Here is a 26,779-nt window from a genome sequence, read left to right as displayed (position 1 = left end):
TATGTAAACGTATGGTGACTTTTTTTATGATACCCAGTGACGGAACGAATCAACACGTGCGCCTGGTGGCAAGCGACCTGTCCATAGCAGTTGCAATGCCGCTCAGAGCTTTAAATCGCAAAGATCTGATGGGCACTATCACTGCGCCCGTCATGCTGAGACATAAGTTGACAAGTCCCACAGGCCCGGAATTTCACTAGCACCCTTAACCTTCAAAACCCGAATACAGTAATGCTCATATCACTGCTTGGCGGCAGAAATAGATAAGGTGGCAGTACTTCCCTGGACAAACTCTTTCACAAGTAACTCTAAGTAACTGAAAATACAATGTGCAGAATAAATGACTTCTTTGAGGCAAAATTATGTTTGCATAAGCTCTAACTCAATACTGCCTATTTTTTACTCTCGCAAATTTGTCCCCAGAATAAGTTCATATAAATATTTTAGTAGAAAACACTAACATTTGGACACGAATGCGCAAAAGCTTTTATAGAAAATAGAATCGAGATATTTCACGTCTATCTCCACTGAATATTTGGGAACCAAGCACATAATGATTTCGATATAATCCAAGAACTACTACGGTTCAAATTCGTCGGGGTTTTTTTAGATCGTGTGACGCGATTAATTCTCTAATCATAGGGTTCTCTGGGACTCGGGTTCGTTGAACAAAGAACATGAAAAATAGGTACGAAAATTATGGTAAAATACACTGGAGTTATGAAATTATTAACATTTTATACGCGGTTTGCTTAAATTTAACCTTTTGTTAAGTACTCGTATAAGTGACTCATTTACATATCTAAGTGGCAAACACAATTAGAAAAATTACTTTCGTTTTTTAACAAAAAGAAGCTAAGGAACTTTTGTTTATTTGTTACCATGAACTTAAATATTGGTCGGATTCAGATCTCGATCGAATATCACCGTCCTAACAATATCTGCCACAAATAGGAGCTGATGTGTGGGAGAGTCGGCACAATAACAGACCCAAGAGATTCAAGATCTTACGTTCCACGACCGGAAACAAATTTGCTAATACATAAAGGACCGAATTTCCGTTGGGTGGATCATTCGACTGTTTACCGGTTATAATACATATGTCAATAAAAAAAAATACTTTCTAAGAGATCAGAAACCTCGAATAAGATTTTGCCTGTTGTTAACCGACTTCAAAAAAGGAGGAGGTTCTCAATTCGACTGTATGTTTTTTTTTGTATGTATGTTACGCGATAACTCCGGTATTTGTGAACCGATTTTCATGATTCTTTTTTGTTGGAAACCTACTTATGTACTTCCATAGTGGTCCCATTTCATTTTGAAGAAAATCATCCACCTCGAAGGGTGGCTGTTCACGTATGAAGAGTCATTTTCATAAATAGCGCCTAACATTAATTTAGGAGCAATTACTTTAATGGTTGATTTTGCTATTTCTCCAATTCAAGGCGTTTTTCTCTTAATATACTTTGAGTAGTAAGAACCGATTTTTATTATCTCCAGTGTCAAGTCCTGTATAGTGGCGAACTAGGGGATATTTCAATAAAACTTAGCAAATAGACGTAATTCCATGTACTTTTGAGGCCGGTTTTTTTAGTACTGAGATTATTTAATTTTATATACGATCTCAAATCTCCTTTCAGCAAATAACTTGCATAGCGCTGCGGAATTTTTTAGTCGTTTACGGCAATCCAAAAGGTAGGTAATGATTTTTTTAATAAATGATAGACACTCGCCACGGCCACAACATCACCTGATGTTAGGCGACATGAGACCGACGATGGTACACGTTTGCCTAAAGAATACCTATTCACTCTAGCCTTGAATAGCCCCATATTGCTTTTCAGGAAACATAGGTATCAGTACACTATTCCATTCCTTTGCCGTACGCATCAGAAAAGGAAGCAAAACACTTTGTGCGAATGGGTGGTATATCAACCACATAAGGATGGAGTGTTCCAGACCTTCTAGTCGACCGAAGGAGGAACGGTGAGGGTGGAATAAAAATTTAAAAGTTCCTGCGCACACTCCCCGAAATACATATATCAGGCAGGGATTTAGCTGCGTGTGTATTTATGTATGCACGTAAAGTACTTTCATCAGTTGCCTAGAAATCACAGAGCCTTACCGCTTAACAGATTTCGACGCATGAGATTTGTCTCAATTTGGAAAGGCAATTATTTATTCGTGTCTAAATTGCGTTTTGATACCAAGATCATACCGAGGTACGGGACGAACAAGTCACGCGCCTGATGGTGAGCGACATGCCTGTCCGTAGCAGCTGCAATGCCACTCAGAGCTTCAAATTGCAAAGATCTGAGGGGCACTGCCAGTGCGCCATAAGACTGCCCTGAGACATAAGTTGACAAGTCCCATGTGCCTGTAATTGCACCAAAATTCTTAATAATGAAATAGATAAGGTGGCAGGATTTCCCTGGATGAACTCTTTCACAAAGACCTGTATGTTACTAAATATTTTACAGCGTTTTATATTCAAACAAAACAATGTTTCAAGCTTTTTACAGGTCCCATGGTCACAGCTGTTTTTGTCTCGTTTGTTTACGTAAGTTAGATTTTTGTTTTAAAGCTAAGTTTGTAAAATATGTTGAGGTGCCTCCAACACTGACCAGTTACATCTGAAATAGTTTTAATTTTAAGCTTCGCTTTTGTTTACATCTCACACATTTTATATTTTGTAATACACGTTTATTATAGTACCTAGTCCATTTAGTTTTGTCGAATTTAACATGTTTTGTTGTACGCTTACCTGCGTAGGTATTTTTATAAAGTTTGTTGATATTATTCGAATATCCTTCAATAGTAATTCGGTTTCCCAGTCGCGACAGTTGATATAATGTTCAAAGAGACTCTCGTGGCATGTCGAAGCTTGTATAGCTTTATCTTATTGTTCATAACAAAGGAGTCACAAAACAATACAGCCAGATGTTTCCTACCTTGGAGAAACGTTGTCTTTGATGCAGTATTGCAATATAATAGAATGAAGCTTTGTTTGTCTGTTGGCTTTAGTTAGTTTAGTTTTGAAATTGTATACTATTTTGGTAAGTATGCGATTAAGAAGCTATTTAGACACTTACTTGAGATTAATAGAGCGATGGAACGCAACATTCTCGGCTTTGCGCCATTGAACGCGTGCGCAATGTAATGCTGCTTTCGATATCTGGCATTACTGATATGGGGATTCGTACAGCCAGGTTCAAAAGGAATTGGGCAGGCCATGTTTGCCGGATCAGACCCTAGTGGGCAAACAGTCCAGGAATGGAATTCCCTGTCTGCGACTGTGTTCCGAGCACATACAACCCGAATATTTAAGGTGCGATTCAATAGGCATCTTCTGGGTAAGCTCGTTCCATCGTGAATCCTATTTTTACTTCAGCGCTAGGTCAAGAGCAAGTCCGTTTCATTAAAAAAAAGTTGTCACTCCTTGGGTGCACGAGGATGGACAGCGATGGCGGGGACGGCCAAGAAGGCGTTGACAGAATGATCTACATATGTAGATGAGATTGAGAAGGAGTGGTGGGAAATCGCCAAAGACAGAGAGCAGTGCAGAATTTTGGGGGAGATCTTTGTCCAGCAGTGGGCCATAACAAAAAAAAATTGGTAATATTTAGTTACTTTCCCGTTTTCAGATAACATACCTTTAGTAGGTATAAATTAATCACATATTAATTTATACTGAATTACATGTCACAATAGAATTCCCCTTGTTCTTTATTTTGACTTCGTAGTCAGTATTTGCTTTCGCTTAATATGCTGACAAATAATGTTGTTGTTGTGAATAGCATCTTTATTTAACTCATGTAAATTTCTTTCCAGAAACTATGTATTTTAGTAGAATAATAACACAAATTTATGAAGCTAATTTAGATGGAAATGCGGGGACAAGTAGATTTTGGCGTACATAAGTCAGACTGATTAAGGATGTTTTCCAAACAAGAATAAATGGGCGTGAACGGAAATGCTGAAGCGAGTGGCGAATATTACAAATATGTTGCCAACTATGCGGGATTAAAATCGCGTACTTGCTGTAACAAGGTCACATCTGCGAAAAAATAGCAGATTCTTAGAAGAAAGGAATAAAAATTGTACGAATGAAATTAGTCGATGCTTAAGGGTCGAAACACAAAACTATGATGCGACGTCGCATCGCGGAAATGTACAAACTCGCACGACGCATCGCAATTTGCGAATTGCTCCGCATCGCGCCTTCCTGCGATGTTAATCTTCTTTGTGTTTTTTAACCGACTTCAAAAAAGGAGGAGGTTCTCAATTCGACTGTATGTTATTTTTTAATTTTTTTTTTGTATGTATGTTACGCGATAACTCCGGTATTTGTGAACCGATTTTCATGATTCTTTTTTTGTTGGAAAAGGGGTACTTCCATAGTGATCCCATTTCATTTTGAAGAAAATCATCCACCCCGAAGGGTGACTGTTCACGCATGAAGATTCATTTTTATAAATAGCGCCTAATTTAATTTAGGAGCAATTACTTTAATGGTTAATTTTGCTATTTCTCCAATTCAAGGCGTTTTTCTCTTAATATACTTTGAGTAGTGTCGTAGTGAGAACTTATTTTTATTATCTCCAGGGTCAAGTCCTGTATAGTACGAACTAGGGGATATTTCAATAAAACTTAGCAAATAAACTTAATTCCATGTACTTTTGAGGTCGGTTTTTTTAGTACTCTGTACTGAGATTATTTCCTATACTTTCTTATCAATAACAGCAGATTTTTACGATCCATGTTGATACCTAATTTAAAAAATACGTTCAGTGAGGTTGATGATTAGTGCTTTAGTGCGACGAGAGAATGGTTACCCGAACCGTGGCAGTGAGATGTCTTGCCGCACGAAATCGCATCGCAGCAATTCGCGTCGCAGTTTTGTGTTTCGACCCTAAATCGGAGAGTTACAAAGTTTAAAGTCACAATACGTATCATATAGTTGGACTTATTTTTATGAATGAATTCTTAAATAACTTTCATGTGATAAAAACACACACTAGTTTCTGTAAACGTGCTTTTACCTTCTCTTTTTCTTCTCTTTTAAAGTCGATCACATGTCGATTTGTAATACCAAGGGTATGTACCAGATCTTAACTCTCTTATGACTGAGATATTGATGGTGAAATAATTACTAAGTAATAATATAATAATAATTGGTACATAAGAAAATTTTGATCGTGAAAGATTTACTGCCATCTTATCTGTTTGTAGTTTACCTGGGTCCTGGTGAAATTACAGGTACATGGAACTTGTCAACTTATGTCCCAGAGTGAAGGGCGCGGTGGCAATGCCCATCACATCTTTGACATTTGAAGCATAAGTGGCACTGCAACTGTTATGGACAGGCGTGTCGCTTAACAACAGGCCCACGACTTTGTTTGTTCTGTCACTTGGTGTAATTTAAAAAAATGTGGTCAGTATAGTCGAGTTGCATATAATATATTTTCACATCGTAGACTTGGTTGTATTGTAGTTATATTATGATATTTATCCATTAATCGATATTAAGGCGAGATACTTATAACGGACTTTCTACTGAAGCATCTTTTCCCCGCCTAGCAATTCCGTTTTCTTAAGTCTTCGTAGCTTTAATAACAGGATTATTTGGCATCAAAATGGTAAGGCCGAGAGCAAAATTAATATTTAATTTTGATATTGATGAATAGCGAGTTTTGACAGCTTCCTGTTTAACCTCTAAAGATCGGAAAGGCATTTTAATAGGATTTCTATTAAGTACCTTTTAAAGGTCTTACATAAATTAAAATATGTGCGGAGGAAATATTTTACTAGCAATAGAGCTCCTTGTGAATGAGTTCGTCCAGGGAAGTACTGCCAATTTACCTATTTCTAGTGCCATGTACCAATGTGGGCATTACTGCGTCCTGGTTTCAAAAGTAAGGGTGCTAGAGAAATTACAGGCACGTGGGACTTGTCGACTTATGTCCCAGGGTGACGGGTGCAGTGTCAGTACCCTTCAAATCTTTGCGATTTAAAGCTCTAAGTAGCACTACAACTGTTATGGACAGGCGTGTCGCTTATCAACAGGCGCACGACTTGCACGGCCCGTCACTTGGAACCAAAATATGACATTTTTACTCTTTCTTTATTGGGGTCTACAAACATCAAGTCAATGAAAAATATTAGGTAGTGCTGCAGCGGTATACTGCAGACTTTTTGCTGATATGAAATTGTATTGAACTGATTGAAGGCCCCGTGACATTGTCATCTAGGTCCGCTCGTAAAAACCAAGTGTCGCCAGCGACCGATCTGCCGCTACAGTCCGCTGTTTACGGTCTGTATGTAACCTTACTCTAATAGCATCTTGAAGCGTATTGATCTTTTTGGACTTAATAATGTGCAACATATTTAGCAATTTAGGAGCTAATTTAGGAGCTTGTATTATTAGATATTGACATAGGTAAACTATAGTTGTCTAAACGTTAAGTGATTATTTAATTAAAAATATCATGTTATTTAAAAGCAGTTACGTATTACTTGCACTGAACTTGAGTAAATATATTATTGGACAACACATTACACAACAGCACATACGTAGCTCTGATCCCAAAGTAAGTAACTAAAGTACTTGTGTTATGGAAATCGGAAACTACGACGGTACCGCAAACACCTAAACCCGAGACAATATAGAAAACATACTTTTCTACATTGACCCGGCCGGAGATCGCACCTCGAACCCGGGACCTCAGAAATCGCGACTCCATGAAAGCCTGTGGGGCAAGCCACTCGACCACAGAGGTCAATATTTGTTATTAATGATTACCAGCTGAAACATTGGCTGAATGTTTTGTTACACTTGTTTAGGTTATTAAGTTTACCACTTATCTCAAATAATCTTTATTTCGTAGGTAAACAAATTACGCTTGAAATCACCACATTGATTAAACAGTACTACTCATTCATAAGGCAGATCTTCATGAGAATATTGAGTAAGAAACTCTTTTTTGGTGGGTTGCACATAATTTTTTATTTTTTTCGTATTTTGTATTTAGTTTATATATTTCAAATGTCATAGAACTAGACAACCTGCTTAAGCTATACGGGTCACTACCATGTATTCTTATCATCCAAATACTTACGCAGAAGTCGTGTATAATCGTTAATAGCCGCTCACGCGATACATGCAGCCGTAGACGCATACCACACCTAGAAGTGCCGGTGATGATTCTATACTGATTTATCGTCTATCGAAGTTATAACAGGTAAAAGGACTAATACTAATTGCTATTTCGGTAACTACTCTAGCAAACCATAAAGTTTTCAATGCCTGGGTCTGTCATTTAAAAAAAATAAACAACTTCAAAAATACGTCACGACAATCGTGTGTGTTATTGTTTGGGCTGGTGATTTCGGTGTTTATTTATTGAAAACATACCGTAAGTAACGTTTTTTAAGTTTACCCTGAATATGAATGTTTATAAACTATACTTTAAGGAGTAATTTCATGGTAAACGTTAGAACCACTCAAACGGAATATTATCATATTTACTCAAGTACACCAAAAATTTCATTAGTGCTTTTTGAGTGCAGGATTTGCGGTGTATTACTGCATTTTATTTGAGATGTTTTAGTTGTAGTACGGAGGGTATTTATTTAGCAATGCAGAATAATAATTGTTATTCATAAAAACTTGTATTTAAACTGAATCCTTTTCTAATTTGCATAACCAAATAGCCGCCATTTAGCGGTAGGAGGAGCGCATCGTGTGAGCGGGTATAAAGGTTTTGTTTCAATGTAGTTTTAAACCTTGTAAATGGCAAATTTTGAATGTGCGAATTAAATTATTTACACAATTACAGAATTATCTTAATTACTCTACTGCAGTAAAGAATCGCTTGTTACACAATAAAAATACAGAACCTAATACACAATAAGTGTGCAATTCATATAATAGTGTGGAATTGCAGGGATAACCGTGTCTCCGGTAATTTCACTTTTCAAATTTACTTTAATTGTTTATTATTACTATTTTATAATACCAAGTTACAGGACAAATAAGTCGTGCGCCTGGTGGTAAGCGACACGCCTGTCCATAACAGTTGCAGTGCCATTCAGAGGTTCAAATCGCAAAGAACTTTGGGACACTGCCACTACCCCCGTCACTCTGAGACATAAGTTGACAAGTCCCATGTGCCTGTAAATGTACAACCAGCACCCTCACCCTTTCCGAATGTGAACGCAGTAATGCTCACATTACATACATACTAAAATACATGCATACCTACTCAAATAGGTAAGGCAGTACTTGCCTGGACGAAATCTTTCACAAGGAGCTCTACTGGTACTAAAAATTATTTATCAGAAATATAAAGAAAACTATTAAAGAAAGTCAACATGACGTACCATGACGTAACACCAAATTTCAATGAAAACAATTTTCAAACAAAACTAACTTTCACTTAACCTAAAATAAGACACTTAGTTAATATTGGCGTGGATCCAAAGTAGTTTGCATTCGTATTTAAATCCAGCTCTCGAAATTTAGATTTAGGTCGGCCTAAATTGCTAAACTGATGCAGTAGACGGATTACATAGGACGGATTAGCCGTCTCGTCAAAGATAATTGGTGTATAGATTGACACGACCGTCAATAATGACCAGAGTTTCGGCTAAGTTATTGCAGGGAATCATTCTGAATTTACATTTGATCAGTATACAATAACGTCCGCATGAAATTATTGAAAAAAAAGACAAACAATCAACATAACATAAGGCTGCCTTTCCACCAGAGATGTGCGACGTAGCGAGGCGGTGTGCGAGGAAAAATCCACCAATAGGTTTACTTAATTTTCCTAGCCTCTCTTAGCGCAGCTCCGGTGGAAAAGGGTTAGCGAAGCTAAGTATTTGTACATGCAAAATAGCGAAAGATGTGTACGAGGGATGCGGGCGAGGAATGTGTGCACAACAGTATAGGAAACTAAAGCTACTGAAAGTAAACTAACTGACACTGACAGATCGCCACAGCTTACCCCACCACACCGCACCCGCCCGCGCATAGCTGAATAGAGTCCGTAACCCATCATCGCACCGCGCCGCTGCACATGTCTGGTAGAAAGGCAGCTTTAACCAGTGTAGGAGCAACTGAGCTCCTTGCGAAAAAATTTGTCCAGTGAAGTAAGTACTGACACCATGCTTACTTCTGATGCTAAACAATAACGTGAGCATTACTGCTTGTTGGTTTTAAAGGGTAAGGGTGGTGAGACTACAAACATATGGGTCTTGTCAACTTTGTCTCAGGATGACAGGGGCAGTGGCGATGCCCCTCAGATCTATGCAATTTAAAGCTCTCAGTGGCATAGCATCACCAGGCGCACGATTAATTTATTCCGTTATTACATTATTATAAGAAAAAAACAGGTGATATTCATGTTTGACAGCCTCTGTGGTCGAGTGGCTTGCACACCGGTTTTCATGGTTTCATCTCTGAGGTCCCGGGTTCGATCCCCAGCCGAGTCAATTGAAAACTAACTTTTCTATATTGTCACGGGTCTGGGCGTTAGTGGTACTGTCGTTGTTTCCGATTTCCATAACACAAGTGCTTTATGGAGTTCTTAGGTTGTAACACATTGATGCAAACCACCCTATTTTTTCACTATAGTTACAATAGTTATTAATTAAATACTTTATGTTTAGTTTTACAAAGAAAACTTCAAAAAAAAATTCCAATTTACGCTACATTAACTTTTACAAATTATTTTATTTTATTAATAATAATAGGTATTAATAACTATTGTAACTATAGTGAAAAAATAGGGTGGTTTGCATCAATATTAGACATAACTGGTTGAAGACCGTACCACCTCAGTCAACCGTGACCATGGGACCTGTAAAGGGTCCGAAACGTCGGTTTGTTTGAAAAAAAAAAAATATACGCGATTTAAATCCGGAAAAACAGTTTCATTTCCTACAAGTAGTTTAGCTACTTACTTTGGGATCAGAGCAACGTATGTGATATGTGACGTTGAACATGAGCGCATATTACATGAAAAGACGATAACAATATGTGTGTCTTTTATCGCTGTTACAGGTCGTTTATCAAGTTTATGTCTTTTCAACTTTACAGGGTCATTTGTAATACATTAACAACCTCCTAGGACTATATTTCCATTATTTAAACTACTGCTATAATTCCATGACTTTCGTATAAAAATCACTGTGCGGTAATAAAAGAAAGCTCTGGCGTTAACATCAGTCCGGATCGTAGGGGAGTACGTTTGTACGTTTGAACTTACGACTAAATATAGATTTAAAAAGTGTCAGATAGTACAAAAAAACTTAAAAGTTAATTTTTGGTAAATATATTATGTTTTGTAAAAAGTCATGGAACAAAAGTTGTTGTTTATGATGTTGATGGTGAGTCTAGCGAGGTTGTTATTATTTTACCAATAACCCTAAATAGCATGACGCATAAGCCTGTTGAGAGACTTATGATAGGAGTATTACGGATAGAAAGCTGATCAATATCACCGACTCTAGGATTGCTTTGAATAAGCGTCCTTTAAAATATGGAAGGACCTGCCTCTTCCTGTAAGAGGGGCACTACTCACGACAGCTATTTAACAAGCAATCCCAGGACGCAGGTTTTTAAATTAGTATCTCGAGTGGTATATTGTTCTAGAATATTATGTATTTATATATATTTGGAATTATAATCTCTCAGTACAGAGTACTTCAAAAACCGACCTCAAAAGTCATTCATTTCCTTGTTTGCCACATTTGAAGTTGGAATATTTTCTTCAAATTTAAATGAGACTTCTGAGGTATTTTCTTTCCAACAAAAAAAGAATCATCAAAATCGGTTCATAAATGCCGACCGGAGTTATCGCCCAACATACATAAAAAAAATTTAGTCGAATTGAGAACCTCCTCCTTTTTTGAAGTCGGTTAATAATTATACGAGTATTTTAATTCTCGTCGTTTTTACCGATGTGTTACATATGCCTTGTGAGAACCGTAGCATGATAGCCTGGTGACGCTATAATAATAACAAAAAAAAATTAAATCTTCGATAACTCGTGGAGAGCTGCGGGATAGTTGAGCTCGCAAAATAAAAGGAAGAGAAGCCGCGTGCTACCACCAACTAAAAAAAATACCCAAAACGTCGAAGGGCTCGTACCGCTTCACCTTTTCACATGCGATCACCGATAACGCCACCTTGAAAAAAACTAGCGTAAAAAAAGAATTAAAAATTTGAGATGACGCGGATGTGGACTTTTCATTTCGAATATTGTAACCAAAGAGAATTTAAGCACATTGTAACGCCACACACACTATTTTTTAAAGTCATTGACAATTTATGCGGCCTTGACGTACCACGGATTGGGATGGGAAAGGAAAAGGAGATGCGAGCTCAGACATTCTATCTGGCGTTACCATTTCTGTAGAGGGGACTGTGCTCCATTGTATTTAGTAGCTGAGTCATTGAGACATTAAGTAATGGACAGAAGTTGCAAATTCGGGCAATTTATTTACCTCACGCATGACCGAGGGCAGTATGCAGAATTGGTGATCAAAGTTCACTAATTGGAGAGGCGATACACGAAGAAAAACCGTACTCATATTTCGATTATAAGTTTTGTAACAAAACAATAACAATAAATTATTCTAATTATTAATACAAAGATCGAACACTCAGAAAAAACACTCCGAAAAAAATCCTTCGATCCCATTGACTTACAATTATAGTCGGATTTGAACCGACGTCTAAGAAGACGTCGGTTCGAATTTTCGGTTGCAATTTATTTACCTCACGCGTGACCGAGGGCAGTATGCAGAATTGGTGATCAAAGTTCACTAATTGGAGAGGCGATATACGAAGAAAAACCGTACTCATATTTCGATTATAAGTTTTGTAACAAAACAATAACAATAAATCGTAGCGCCATCTATGAGAAATTTTTGACAGATTTATCACCGACCGGATCCGACCGAGGAATTTTTCTGAGTGTTTTTTCTGAGTGTTCGATCTTTGTATTAATAATTATAACAAACTAGTGGAGTAATTTCACAAAAAATAATTGAATATAAATTCAATAAAAATTTAATTAATACAGTGAATAGCGATATCTCTCGCCAGGACTGGTAGCTGTAAAGGTATTAACTGGGTGATAAATCTGTGAAAGATTTCTCACAGATGGCGCTACGACTAAAAAGTTGTTGAAAGACCAAGTACAAAAAGACACGACGCAAGCCCATAGAAAAATTCGTGAGGTCCGTTGGTCCGTTCCGTGGCTTAGTTGGTATAGCGTCTGGCACGGTATGCAAGAAGACGTCGGTTCGAATCCGACCGGATCGAAGGCATTTTTTCTGAGTGTTCGATCTTTGTATTAATAATTATAACAAACTAGTGGAGTAATTTCACAAAAAATAATTGAATATAAATTCAATAAAAATTTAATTAATAAATTATTCATTCCGTGGTAAGAAACCCGTACACTGAAAATAGTTTCTTTCTGTGCTCAAGCACAATGGTTGCAGCAATAAGTTTAAACAATTATTATAATATTATGCTTAATGCTTACAATAATAAAAACAAAAACGATTCGACTTCAGTTTCGCGTATATACCTATGCAATAAGAGTGGTTTGTCGAAAAAAAGTGAGTGACAATGGTAACGACACAAGTAATGAGATGGAGGTAGTCGTCGACAGCGAAAGGGTTAGACAGATATGTCTGCTCGTAAAGATGTCATCTGCTGTTGGCAGGTCAACCTGTGACCATGGAGCAAACAAGAGTAACCGTTCCAAAATATCGGGAAAACAAAAAAAAACTCGTACTGTGGTAATAAACCTTTAATTAGAGTGACAACCATTTAGTGAATAACCAGGAAAGTCTTGAAATCTATATTTTTTTCATGTTGTGATTGAATCAATTAAGAATTCGTATAACCTCAAGAACTTCTAGACAAGAAACAAATTAGATATCCTTAATTATGTCTACCAGGAATCAAACATGGGTCCTATTTATCCAGGTTGTCAATTATAATGTCATCCTTTTTGGCCGCGTCCTTTGCTGTTCATAGGCTCATCAGGACTGATCTAAAGCGAGAATCAGCAACAAAACAGATTTTTAAATCTCTAACACATACAGTAATCAATGGATGCTCCTTGTGAAAGAGTTCATCCAGGGTAGTACTGCCACCATACCTATTTCTGCCGCCAAGGAGTAATGTCTGCATTACTACTGTTTTAGGTAGCGGACGTCAGATTACTGTGCTCTGGTTTTGAAGAGTACGGGTGCTGGTGAAATTACAGGCACATGGGACTTGTCAACTTATGTCTCAGTGTGACAGACGCAGTATCTCAAAGATCTGAGGGGATCTTTGTAATTTAAAGCTGTGAGTGGCACTGTAACTGTTATGGACATGTAGCTTAACCATCAAGCGCATAACTTGTTCGTTCCGTAACTTGAAGTTATAAAAAATAAATGCAAACTACTCGTATAGGATAGTGGTCATGCCGTTGCAATATGAATATTACGTTTTGCAAAGCATTATTGTAAAACAGCATGAAAACTTTGTTCATTTGCGTCTATAATTCTACGAAGGCGTGAGTAATATAAATGAGGCAAGTTAAGCACCATACGTGAGCACTCCTTCCACTATGATGTTAGTTTAATAACTTAGGATAGTAGCGTTAGGCGTATTATCTATCAAACCGTAGCGGAGAAGAGCTGTTTTATCACGCAATAGTATTTTGTGAGTGAGCCTTGGATATTTCTAAATAATAACAAACATTTTGTTGTTGGAAGCCTCACACGCGCCATCATATATTTAATGTATTTAAATTTATTTCAAATAGCGACGATGAGTTGTCATTCTGTAATTGGTTAATTATTTATATGAAATGGGCGGGGTCGTCGTGTGGCTATCGGTAGTGTGCGGCTATGCAAAGAAATTTGTAAAATCACGAACCGTGAGAGGCCGCTTTCATACATCAATCAAACTAAAGCTGCGGTATATTTTTTAACCGACTTCAAAAAAAGGAGGAGGTTCTCAGTTCGAGTATGTTTTTTTTGTATGTATGTTAAGCGATAACTTCGGTATTTGTGCACCGATTTTCATGATTCTTTTTTTGTTGGAAAGAGGATACCTCCATAGTGGTCTAATTTAATTTTGAAGAAAATCATCCTCCTCTAAGAGTGGCTGTTCATCCATGAAGATTCATGTTTATAAATAGCGCTTAAATTTTATTTTCAGGAGCAATTATTTTACTCGTTGATTTTGCTATTCTCTAATTCAAGGCGTTTTTCTCTCAATATGCTTTGAGTTATAAGAACCGATTTTTATTATCTCCTGTGTCAAGTTCCATATAGTGGCGAACTAAGGGATGAATCCGGGTTTGCGCACTTTCCGGTAACCGATTTAAAAAAAACCTTGGTAAATAGATGTGATTCTACGTACTTTTGAGGTCGGTTTTTTTAGTACTCTGTACTGAGATTATATATCAGTGTGATTGTTTCACACAGCTTTAGTAAGTAATGAGTTTTAGTAAATGATCAGCTCTATAGAAAAAGGGCTTGGTGAAGAGGTCAATTTTGAAATATTTAAACAACTGCCTCCGTATCTGAACGATTACCATGGTCAGCCAAGCAGAGATGCTGGGTTCGATTCCCGGGACACATATCGAATTCTTAGGTTTTCGCGATAGTTACACACAGGAAATGAAACAAATTTTTTCGCATTTGAATCGCGTATATTTGGTTATTTCAAACAAACCTCATAAGTGGTTTGTTTGAAAAAACAAAAATATATGCGATTTAAATTCGGAAAAATAATTTGGATGTAATTTGTGGTTGTTTATGTGTGTGTCCATGGCACCCGCGACAAAGAGTTTCCCTAGTGCGGGGTAATGAGTGTGTGTTTTACTATTTATTTCAAATTGATGTATGTTTATAGCTCACTGTCATATTTTAATTCATTGTTGTTCAAATGAATTCTTATGGTTTACTTGTATTTGTACTCCTCCACGATTAAACTCCATCTCGTTAATGGAGTGGATTGAATGTGTTCGCTTAAGTATACTCAAGGATTGCAAATATTTACGCGGAATCAAATTACTGGTAGTCCGTTTGCTGAGACACTACGCAGTTGTTTACGACTAAGATCGTCAAAGTGGGATTGCTGAGTCTTTATCTAGCTACAACATTGGGTACTCCAGGCTGTGTTTTTTACGAATTAGGATTTATAGATTAAAATAAAATACTTTTTTGAGTCATTTTATTTCGAATAGGCGAACTAAATAAGTTTTTTATGTTGCAGGGGTTAAATGTTTAGTTTATGGGTTAAATTTTGTTTACGCCTTTTAATGCGCATCACCAGAAGCGAAGCGGGAAGAACTGTTTTGCTAGATCAAAGACTATTAAAGACGGTATCATGAAAAATATATCACACACCTAAGAATATTGTTTAAAAATGTGTTAATTTGTTACATGATAGAATATACTTTACGCGATCCTGAGTATAGAGAACCTGCTAAATTTTGATTTACAACTGAAGCCCCATAGTTATTAAATTTACATTTATACATTTATATATAAAATTTCTCAACGGTTTAACGACACGTCCCGTCGCCCGCTGCTCCGTCAGTCACTATAGGGTTCTCAGTTTATTCATATTCATTTTCAGCGCGGATTACTGAAGTGGCGGTCCCACACACCTCATCTCCTGAAATTTAGGCTCGCGTTCTAATACCTCGCCTTAATACCTGAAAAATTGTAAATAATCAATTTCTATTATGGACCGCAGCAAGCAATTTAAAATGCTTTTTCTTCTCCTTATTAGGCTCCTCCTTACTAGGCTCTTGCCAACAAGACCATCAATTGTTACAACACGACATAATTTTTTTCTCGTATGTGATCTACACAACTTAAGTCTTCTCCTGCCTCTCTTTCCTTCGCTCTTCACTTCCAATACTTTAAGAAAATTGTCGTGTCAAATACCCAATCATCGTTCCCCTGCGGCTGCTATTGTTTTTCTCTCTCTATAATCATATCTATAAACATAGCATCATGCTAGCGCCTCCGGCCGTTGCGTGCCGCTGCTCTTTCAGCGTGACTTGACCCTTAGGGTGTATAATCAGCCGCTGAGCTGCGGTGAAGAAAACAAGGGAGAAAGCATAGCATGAAACTTCTTTAAATTTAGACTTATCCCAAAAACGGACCGCTGCGCTGTTTGGATTCTTTAACCTTTTAAGAGCTTATTACCTTTTCAAGAGTATTTGACTCGGAAGAAGTCTGTCCAAAAGTACATTTAACCTTCAAACTGTAGCCCCACGAGCGTGGTAACTATTAAGTGATCTGTGTCACGAGTAACTTGAGGGTAGTTAGTTGTAAGTATCCTGTGTTAAATGCTTCTTTTTATACTCAGGTTGGAAGATATATAATTATTTATAAGCGACTAATTTCTCAATTATACATTGAAAGGAAATGTGTTCTGTTATGTGTTTGAACCGCATTGCTGTAGACGTAAATTATTTTTTAGCGTAACCGTATAAGACACCGTGCTGTGATTTATGAGCGCAATACTGCACTGTCTTAGCACTCCAGAAATAAACTTTGTTCCAGTTTCAGAGGTCAGACAGAAAAAGAAAGTAAAAATAACTTTCGATTGAGTCTGCGTAGGTATATTTATTTATCAAAACTTAATGAATGTCATTTTCAGGCATCATTTTTTGAATAGATTCTTTAAAAGGCATCAGTCCGCGAGTAAAAGTACTTTATGATCGCTTTTGAGTTATATGCTCGTTTTAATCGACTTTTAAAAAAGGAGGAGGTTCTCCGTTGGAGTGTATTTTTTACGCGATTACTCCGGCACTTGTGAATTGATTCTGATGATTCTTTTTTGTGAGAAAGATGGTGCCGCAGTATTGGTCCCATTTAAATTTGAAAAAAATATTTCATCGCAAAGGGTGGCAAACTGGGGGATGAATCCGATTTCGCGCACCCGATTTCAATAAAACTTGGCAAATACATGTAATTCCACAAACTTTTGAGGTTAGTTTAAAAAAAAAGTTATTTATGTTGTTCATATGATAGTGATGGACACTATTTTTTAACATTCACGTAGTTTAAGAGATAGGGTCGTAAATTACTGACTACCCTGTTCTACAATTATACGATTTTCTTCCACTTTGAATTTTTGTTTGTCCTTCTCCAATTTGGAGAAATAAATAAATAGCAACGGGCATTGTTAATTTTTTTTCAAACTCTCTATTTCAAAATCCATTTCGAAGAATAAGGTTGCTGATTAATATTTTGTATGTATTTCTTAATATTACGTTGAGATTCTTTATATTTTTCAAAAAATAGTATTGACCTTTATTTGACATTCAATGGCGTCATCAGTGGCTCTATAATGTTTTGTCCGTGAGTAATGTAAAGCCAAAACGCAAAAAAAATAATTAAATGTCACTTTACGTTTGTAAACATAATCTTATTATCTCCGTCTCTTTTGTTCTAGAATTCAATTTGTGCAAAAATCTCTTCGATTCTCCCTCTGAGTCACCGAACAAAATTCTAACACACTCTCCATAACGTTTATGAAACTAGAAAACGGACACTGGCAGAATTGAAGCTAAGTAGTGTCACAAGCCATTCATTCCGAAAAAAAAATCTTACTGTCTTTTACTCATTGAGTCAATGCTTTTACTATACTATTTTTAATTTCGCTGCCGGGAGACAAAATATCAAATAAAACACAGCTATGGAATACAACGAAATATCAAATATAACACAGCTATGGAATACAGAAAGTGCTCATACCTACGAGAATGGTGTCGTGAAGTAAATGTGAGATAGATAGATAGATAGATAAACACTTTATTGCTCACACACAAGAACAAGAATAGTACATAAACAACTTAAAACTAATGTGGGCAAAGGCGGTCTTATCGCTAAGAGCGATCTCTTCCAGACAACCTTAGGGTTAGAGGAATGCTAATCGGAGCGGGAGACGTAGTGTGCCAATTTTACAAATATAAAAATAAAAATATTAAAAAAAAATAAAATTGTATAAATAAAAAAAAATAAAAAATACAAAATAATAAAATTAAATAAAGACACATAGTAATTTATAAAATATTTAAAAAATAATGATATATTATACCTACGTAGATATAATGTATATATAAATATACCTAAATAAACTTATACTTACTAATAACTTATACTTACTAATACATACGTTGCAGACTAGGACCGTGATAAAAGATGTTTACGCAATCCGGTTTTGAAAATAGGTAGCGACTTAGAATGTCGGATTTCAAATGGGAGATCGTTCCACAAATTTACAGCCTGAATAGTAAAAGAATTTTTGTAATACTCCGAGCGAGTGAAAGGAGGCTTCAGTAGGTTATCCATTTTAGACCTTAGTTCACGGTTGTGATCATCCCCGAGGAAGTGAAAACGAACCTTAAGGTATGGAGGAGTACGAGGGTCGTATAGAACATTGTAAAGTAAGCTGAGAACGTGCTCCTCACGGCGCAACTTGATAGGGAGCCACTGAAGCCTTCTCCTAAATTCGGCCACATGATCGAACTTGCGCAATCCGTATATGAATCTGATGCAAAGATTCTGTAGACGCTGGAGTTTGCTTAACAGATCCTCGTTAAGGTCAATGAAGCAGACATCAGCGTAATCAAGAATAGGTAAGAGCAACGATTGCGCAAGTTCAACCTTAGTCCTCACAGGAAGCAGATTTTTCCAACGCCGCAATGACCCAGAGGCAGCAAACACCCTCCTACTCACCTCAGCGATATGTGGCGACCAAGACAGAGTGGAGTCAAAAAGAACGCCAAGATTTTTAACAACATTACTGTAAGGCAGAGGGAAGGAGTTGAAGAAAAGCGGGGGAATAGTGGCATTATTTAATTTGGCGATTTGCTTCGAGCCTCCAACGACGATGGCCTGCGACTTGTTAGGATTGACCGTAAGGCCATGGGTTCGACTCCAATCGTGTATAGTCGCGAGATCGTCATTAAGTTCGGCGATTAAATTGTCCACGTCGTACACAGGAGACTGAGAATAAATCTGAAGGTCATCGGCGTACAAGTGATACTGGCAAGAAAGTAAGGGAGTAAGGGAGTTTATAAAGATGGAAAAAAGAAGAGGAGAGAGAACCCCGCCCTGAGGCACGCCTGCAGTAACGTCACAGAAGCTAGAATGCTTATTGTCAACACGAACACATTGCCGACGCCCAACGAGATAGTGGCGAAACCACTCCACTACCAAATCTGACACAAGGACCGATTTCAGCATTGCTAATAGAATATAAAAGTCAACAGTATTGAACGCGTTGCTAAAATCTAAAAGAACTAATACTGTCAGATGTTGATTCGACATACCCTCGCGAATGTCATCAGATACCTTGGTTAAGGCAGTAACAGTGCTATGCCCTGAACGGAAGCCAGATTGGAAAGGACTAAGGATATTGCACGAGTTCACGAATATTGTAATCTGGCAATGGACAAGACGCTCAAGAACTTTGGAAACGAACGGAAGAATAGAAATAGGACGAAAATGAGAAGGTAAAGATGGATTGGAGGTTTTAGGTATAGGTACTACAGCAGCTTGACGCCAGCAGCTCGGGAAGGTGCCAGTGTCGAGAGAAAAGTTGAAAATATGGCAAATTATAGGAACAAGAATAGAAGAACCGTGTAAGATCATCTTACGGTTTATTCCATCCAGCCCTTCAGCATTGGATTTAACGGCCAAGATATTTTTCTCAACTTCGCCCTCGGTCACGGACCTAAAAGAGAAAGCCCGATGTTGTGAGTCGTAAGCGGAGTGAGATACTTCAAAGTCTACACATTTATTGTTGTGAAGATCACTTTGAAGCATGTTGATAAACCTGTATAAAACAACACTTTGTCTTTCTTTACACTGTTAGTACTTTTGTAAAATTTCCGAGGTAATAATAGTCTATTAGTTTTGTAGACGACCGGAGATTTGATGAACTATTTCAAAGTAAAAATTATGAAATATGAGCAAAAACTCAAACGCACAGTCAAACTGCGCAATATCAGTATATTAAATGAGGTATGAATTCAATAGTTTAATTTGTATAATTGTAAATTTATCTATTGTATAATATATAAAGCTAATAATAATATGTTTTCAGCATCCAAGTGAATCAAAAGGATGTAAATTACAAATACTGCTATTCCAACCTAGTACCAGCATAACAGCAATAAAAGAAAACATGGAGAGTTTGTGTAGTCCCCAATATGTCTCCGACTTGCACATTAATTGTGAAGTTTATTTAGTAATGATTATTCTCGTGCTATGAAGCATTCCTATAATAAAAATCTTGTTGGTTGTATTAAGAAGTATCCAATCTACTTTTTAGATATATGTAGCAAAACAGTGTGAAGTAAAAATGGTTGACAAAAGTACAAATTATAGAATAAGGGAAACAACTAGTGCTAGGACGACAGCTGAAACAGTTTCTTCTCGAGAAGTTTCTTCCACCGCTATTCCTTCTCTGTTTGGTTCTACATCCAAAATGGAAGAATGAACTTTACTATGGACAAGGCAAAAATAGTGTTAAAAAGTACGAAACATATTGTTAGGTAGATAGTACGAGTATCTATGCGTGCCTCTTGGCATAAGCCTCATCCAGACCTTTCCAGTGCTCTATTAAGAGCTACTCTTCTTCAACACGGCCCTGCAGTTAGCTCTATTACGTTTTCCATCACGTGGATACCAAGTGATGACTACTTTGCTCCATTTTTCCGGCCCACATAACATCTATTTCATTTTAAATCTATATAGATATTTCAATATTCAAATTAGTGTCTTAAAATAGTCTATATTGTCGAAAAAAAATTAATGTACAATGCCCATTATCGTTATTTACATTTATAATAAATAAGACAGTCTACTAAAACTTTTACCTTATGGAATATTAAGATAAAATAAAAATAAATAAAATGTTTATTTCAGTAATACAATTAACTTTATATTAACAGTGGATGGTACCTCCTATTAAGCTTATAAAGCCTGTATCAGGAGGCACCGCTCTTCCATAGCTATAAATGCATATTTAACATTTTTAACTTATACTTAGTGTAGTGTTTAATTTTTACATTTCCATACATCGTCTTCTTAACTTCTAATTTTAAATTTAATTTGTGTCTTAAAACCTATGTGTGTGCTTTTGTATCAAAAAGTATGTGCATGTGTGTCGGTACAATAACAATATCGTACAGTGTTACCTGTGGTTTTGCAATTATGAATCTTTAAGTCAAAATTATTTTTGGGCTGAGTGTCATTATTTATACTAAAATAGATGTAGTTTGTTTTATTAGTATTTAACGTAACATAATTGTTACTTAACCATCTGTTTGCACGCTCCGCATTAGAGTTCAGAGCATCCCAAGAATTATCAGTGAATACAATGGCTGTATCATCAGCATAAGAGAAAATATTACCGTCCTTGATCTGTATATCACATAGGTCATTTAAATATATAAGAAAAAGCGTAAACATTTACTATGGATATGGTATTTTGCATATAAAAAATTGTTTTGAATATTCAAAATTCATTCTGCATGACTGGTTTATGTGCAATCCACTATGGAGGACAACATTATTAAACATTAACTTGCTGCTACGTAGTTACGAAAAAGGTGTTGGGAAATGCCTTTTTTTCGGGTATTATATTATTGCGTATTTTTGATAATCATCATCAATCAAACCAATGATTCCAGCTATTCAGTTCCATTACCTCGTTGATTTGTTTGAAAGAACAAATATTATGCGATTTAAATATGAAAAACAATATAGTTTCATTTCTAATGTGCAACAATTGTAAAAATTTAAGAAAAGGGGTTTGATTTTATTTTAAAATATTCTAATATTATAAGTAATCACCGGGTAGCAATATTAATTATCTACGAATTGCAATGTTTGTCTCTAAACGTGAGTAGCATAGGAAACGCTTCAATAAGCGTTGCCCACGTTTCCTTCTCTAAATTTTATATTACCGCATTCGGTAAGATAAAGTTTAGATCCCCATCTAAACTTCATCTTACCGAAATTTCGTTCAAGGATTTTGGTTGTAACCCCTTTTAGTTTCTTGCTGATTTTTAACCGACTTCAAAAAAGGAGGAGGTTCTCAATTCGACTGTATGTTCTTTTTTTTGTTTTTTTTTTGTATGTATGTTACGCGATAACTCCGGTATTTGTAAGCCGATTTTCATGATTCTTTTTTTTGTTGGAAAGGGGGTACTTCCATAGTGGTCCCATTTCATTTTGAAGAAAATCATCCACCTTGAAGGGTGGCTGTTCACGCATGAAGATTCATTTTTATAAATAGCGCCTAACTTTAATTTAGGAGCAATTACTTTAATGGTTGATTTTGCTATTTGTCCAATTCAAGGCGTTTCTCTCTCGACATACTTTGAGTAGTGAGAACCGATTTTTATTATCTCCAGTGTCAAGTCCTGTATAGTGGCGAACATATTTCAATAAAACTTAGCAAAACGTAATTCCTCGTACTTTTGAGGTCGGTTTTTTAGTACTCTGTACTGAGATTATCTCTATTTCTGCATTATTTTGTATGTTAAGGGGAGTTTTCACCTATCCGTTGTTTGTTTCCAGGTGGTTGTTTGGCATGTGACGCGGGCGCAGTGAGCGGCATGCCAGGCGAGCGTTCGACGCGGGCCGTGGCGCTCGCCGCGCTCGCGATCCTCGTCGTTCTCGGTCCGCACCCGCTCTGGGCGGATGAGACTGAGACCACCACCGCTCCTCCATTCGGTAAGACTACCATGCAAATTCTATATTAGTGGGTAATTATAGAACCGTCTTGTGCTCAGTGTAGATGCCCTAAACCATAGTATAATAAAACAAGTGAGGCTTCCGCCGCGCATCAATGCGTACACTTTCTTTTACGCGTGTTTAAATCACCGCAACAATAAACACATGTACAATTTGATACCACATTTTAATAACTGAGCAAACGCTTAATTTCCATAATGAATGGCGCTTACAAGGCGCGGCGGGCGTGCACACATGCAAGGCGTGCTACTACGTTTGTTCGGAGTTGCCCTACTCGTCTTATTATGCAATGCCTAAACCCAAGTCTATTGTACGACAGAATTTAAATTTAAAAAAAAATCCTTTTATCTATCACATTCTATCGAATGCACACACTAAATGGTGCACACGAAATTAAAACGTAGTAGGTACTTATATTCTCCGTTCATAATATCGGCAAATTCATTGATCTGGTGAATGGGAAAATTCTACTAATTCGAATCTAATTCATACAATACGCAAAAACGTATAATGAATTATCTACACCATGAATTACAGAATTCATAGGGCATTGAAAAATACTTTTTCAGTTGTTATAACCTATTTAGAGTACTTGTATGTACACCACTATTAGATACGTAATACTAAAATCACTTTCGTTATTTTAGTATGATAGTTATATTTTGGTAACTATAGCATGTAATAAGGCTAGGTAGGTAGGTAGGTAACAAGGATATTTTATATTGCAATCACTTTATATTGTCGCGTAACGTAATAGACACAAATATTTGTAATCATAGCATAATGGACTTTATATTAATTGTTTGTAATATACGTAATGTACAAGCTAGATACGAGACAGGAAACAGTTCGCAAGTCTTTCGGATGAATGTCGCGTAGTCTCGAAATTTCCCGCAGCTACAGTATAGTTATCTACTTTGTACGTTACACGATTGATAGAAAGTTTTTTATTCCACGCACAATTTCGTTACATAAAGTCGCTTTCAATCAATTGACCGTAAGGCCGAAAACGTAAACTTGCAATTCTCGTGGTTCTCAGTTTGTGCCTGCTTTGGGCAGAGGATTTTGAGACCACTGGTTTTGAGTTACCAAGTAATAATTATAACATGTTATTGTTCTGAGTTGTTCGCTCCATAGTCAGTAAAACTATTGAATGTATAGATTATCAACTGGATACGGAAATTCAATACTCTGTTTACATTTGCATTGTATAGATATTTTTATTTTGACTTTAAAAACTGTTGAATAACCTTGTAGTTACAAACCTAATACGACGTAAGATAAAATTAGATTAAACAACTGGGTACTTAAAAAAAAGAATTATCTTTTTTCTTTTCTAATCATCGCTTAAATCTGTTATCAAATTTCTTCTTTAGATCCATCAAAACGTGGCAACAAGAAATATGGAGATCATTGCTCCGAAGACATCGACTGCAGCTTCGAACATTCCGTCTGCGACGCCGTGCACAAGCTTTGCCGTTGTGACGAGGATTATGTCACCAACCACGTCGATAAGTGTGGAAAACGTGAGTGTCCTTATAAGTTTTATGTAATAGTGGATCTCAGTTTCCAAACAATTAAGGTCTATAATTGCCAGGGTTAACTAGACGAACGGAAGGGCCCCTGACACAGTCGAGCAAGCAGCGGCCTTACACCCTTTTTTCAAAGAAACTCGAGACACCTATAGTCCCCCATCTTTGTCTTGGATTAGACTATAATCTTGATTCATGTTGTCTTCAAAATGTTCCATTTAACTTTTCCTTTTATAGAGATTCTTTATTTGAACAATTTTATGTTAGAAAGATAGAAGGTTTGTTTACTGTATTATGCCCAAAATCGGTCTAGGTCTTTTTCTTACATTTTTGCAAGACAAGACCAAGACCACCTACCTAATTATAGTAAAACCGAGACTAAATTCGACCCTGCTAGATTAGTAACGTCAAACTTAGACAGGCGCGTTTGGTATTGACGAATTTGTTTCAAATCAATATTGATATCATACAAAAAAGTTGGTTCTTGTATATAAGATGCAAATCTATTGTATCTATGATTATATTTTTAAAGTAAATATTTTTTTATTTACGTAAAATAATGTGTAACTGTGATAAAAATGTAGCAAAAAAACAAGCAAGCAAGCGAAGTTAGCGAACTATCAACAACAATGTATATCGAAAATCGAAAAACTAACTAATGAGAAGGCGTAGGCGATGAGAGGGCAGGAGCTTCCCTTGAGCGAGTTGGTTTGCATCCTTTATATATTATAGTAATATTAATAAATTAGTAGCTAGCTGTTTAGTAACTATTTCTGCTGCGTTCTGGTTTTGAAGGGTAAAAGTGCTAGTGAAATTACGTGGCTGTAATGGGACTTGTAAATTTGTGAGTTACTCAACTGACCCTCAGATCTTTGGTATTGAAAGTTCTGAGTGGCACTGTGACTGTTATGGACAGGCGTGTCGCTTATTGCCAGGCGCAATGCTTGCTTGTTCCGTCACTTGGTATTATAAAAGAACATATAGTTTGATAAGTAACAATAGGTAATTGCAAGTTTTGCAAAACTCTTACAGCAAGACCAAGACCAAGATGTACTGACGTGAGACCGGGACCAAAATTGGGATTAGTCTTATTTTGGTCTGGTATAGGGTAACACTAGTTTCATTTTTTACAGTGTACGTACCAAATATTTAGGCAAAAGTACTTAGTTAGGAAACAAAACCCTTAAAACTGTTGTAAATATAAATAGGGTTTATACTGGTTTGCCAAAGCAAAAAACATTCAAGTTAACGCGTATTTGTAAATAATTCATGTTGAGTAAACATTATTGCATGTTCAATCTTGATTAAAAATGTTTCTTTGAAAATAATTATCACTTCCTTTGTTTTGTTTCTTTGTATAATAACTGTAAATTACAAAGTTTTACCTTCCACGAATATTTCAAGATAAATCTTTACTTTGGTGTTTTATATTCTTTTACTTTAATCTGTTAAGCCAAACAGAATTCATATTTCCTATTCCTCCCAGAGGCACAGCAATTTTTCAAATGCACAGCAGAAGCAAGATTTACATCCTCCAGCGGGCTCTTTAATGCTGCAGAAGCCTCTAATGCTAGTTTGAAAGAAATTTTATGATTTATTGTCCACATAAATTTGGCCTTTGTAGAACACAAAAAAATTAATTCCTTGCCGAACGTTTTAAATTTATTATTGTTAGAATTTTAACTGCTTCGATGTAAATTCACCGCGGGATATCATCTTTACTTGGTCGATATTTCCTTCAGGCGTACTAAGCGCTTTTCGTCATCTTTTATTATGCGCACAGCCCAGGAGTGCAATTCACTGTCTGCGACTATGTTTCCGAATATTTTTAATGTGCGTCTTAATAGGCATCTTCTGGGCGAGCTCGTCCCTTCATTCCTATCTTGGCTTCAAGGCTAGGTAGTAGGCAAGAGCAAGTTCATTTACTTTAAAAAAAAGGAAAAAGTTGGGCTTCGACACAAACTTCTATTTAATAATAATAATAACGCACACATTCAACATAGCCCCGCATTTGGGAAACCCTGTGTCGCGAGTATGTGTGTGCCTGTGACACACACATAGGCAATCACAAATTACACCCAAACTCACGAGAGAAATAACTATAGGCCATACAAATATTTCTCCCGACCCGGGAATCGAACCTGGGACCTCCGCGTGGCAGTCCGGCATGGTAACCGTTCGGCCACAGAGGCAGTTTAGAACTAAACTCACGAAAAATTGTGTAATGTTTTTGAATTTGTATTCATATTAAAGTAAATATTATTAAAAATTAGTGACAGCGGTAACAGTCTTCTGAGTGTCATTGCATTCAATGTCCAGGGTTCTTTTCATGAGCACTAGACACGAATGCATATTATTATTAATGTCTATAAAAAAAAGCTAATACTAACTGCGTGACAGTCCAGTTAATTTGCTATACTTGAATTTATACT

General features: G+C 36.6%; 1 protein-coding gene across 2 annotated transcripts in view; it reads left to right on the top strand.

Moving 5' to 3' along the window:
* The window catches only part of LOC113231689, a 122,662-nt gene that overhangs the window by 73,024 nt on the left and 22,859 nt on the right, over positions 1-26,779 (top strand). For both annotated transcript variants that reach the window (XM_026466151.1, XM_026466152.1), the window contains exons 2-3: positions 22,639-22,794; positions 24,192-24,341. In XM_026466151.1, the coding sequence (XP_026321936.1) occupies positions 22,677-22,794; positions 24,192-24,341 (268 nt within the window). In that variant the 5' untranslated portion in view covers positions 22,639-22,676. The remainder of the gene's footprint in view (positions 1-22,638; positions 22,795-24,191; positions 24,342-26,779) is intronic.

The sequence above is a fragment of the Hyposmocoma kahamanoa genome, unplaced genomic scaffold (genome assembly GCF_003589595.1).
Source record: "Hyposmocoma kahamanoa isolate Upper Pololo Valley unplaced genomic scaffold, ASM358959v1 66, whole genome shotgun sequence".
NCBI lineage: Eukaryota > Metazoa > Arthropoda > Insecta > Lepidoptera > Cosmopterigidae > Hyposmocoma > Hyposmocoma kahamanoa.
Note: the sequence above shows the minus strand (reverse complement) of the source record. Positions and strands in the feature narration are given on the sequence as shown.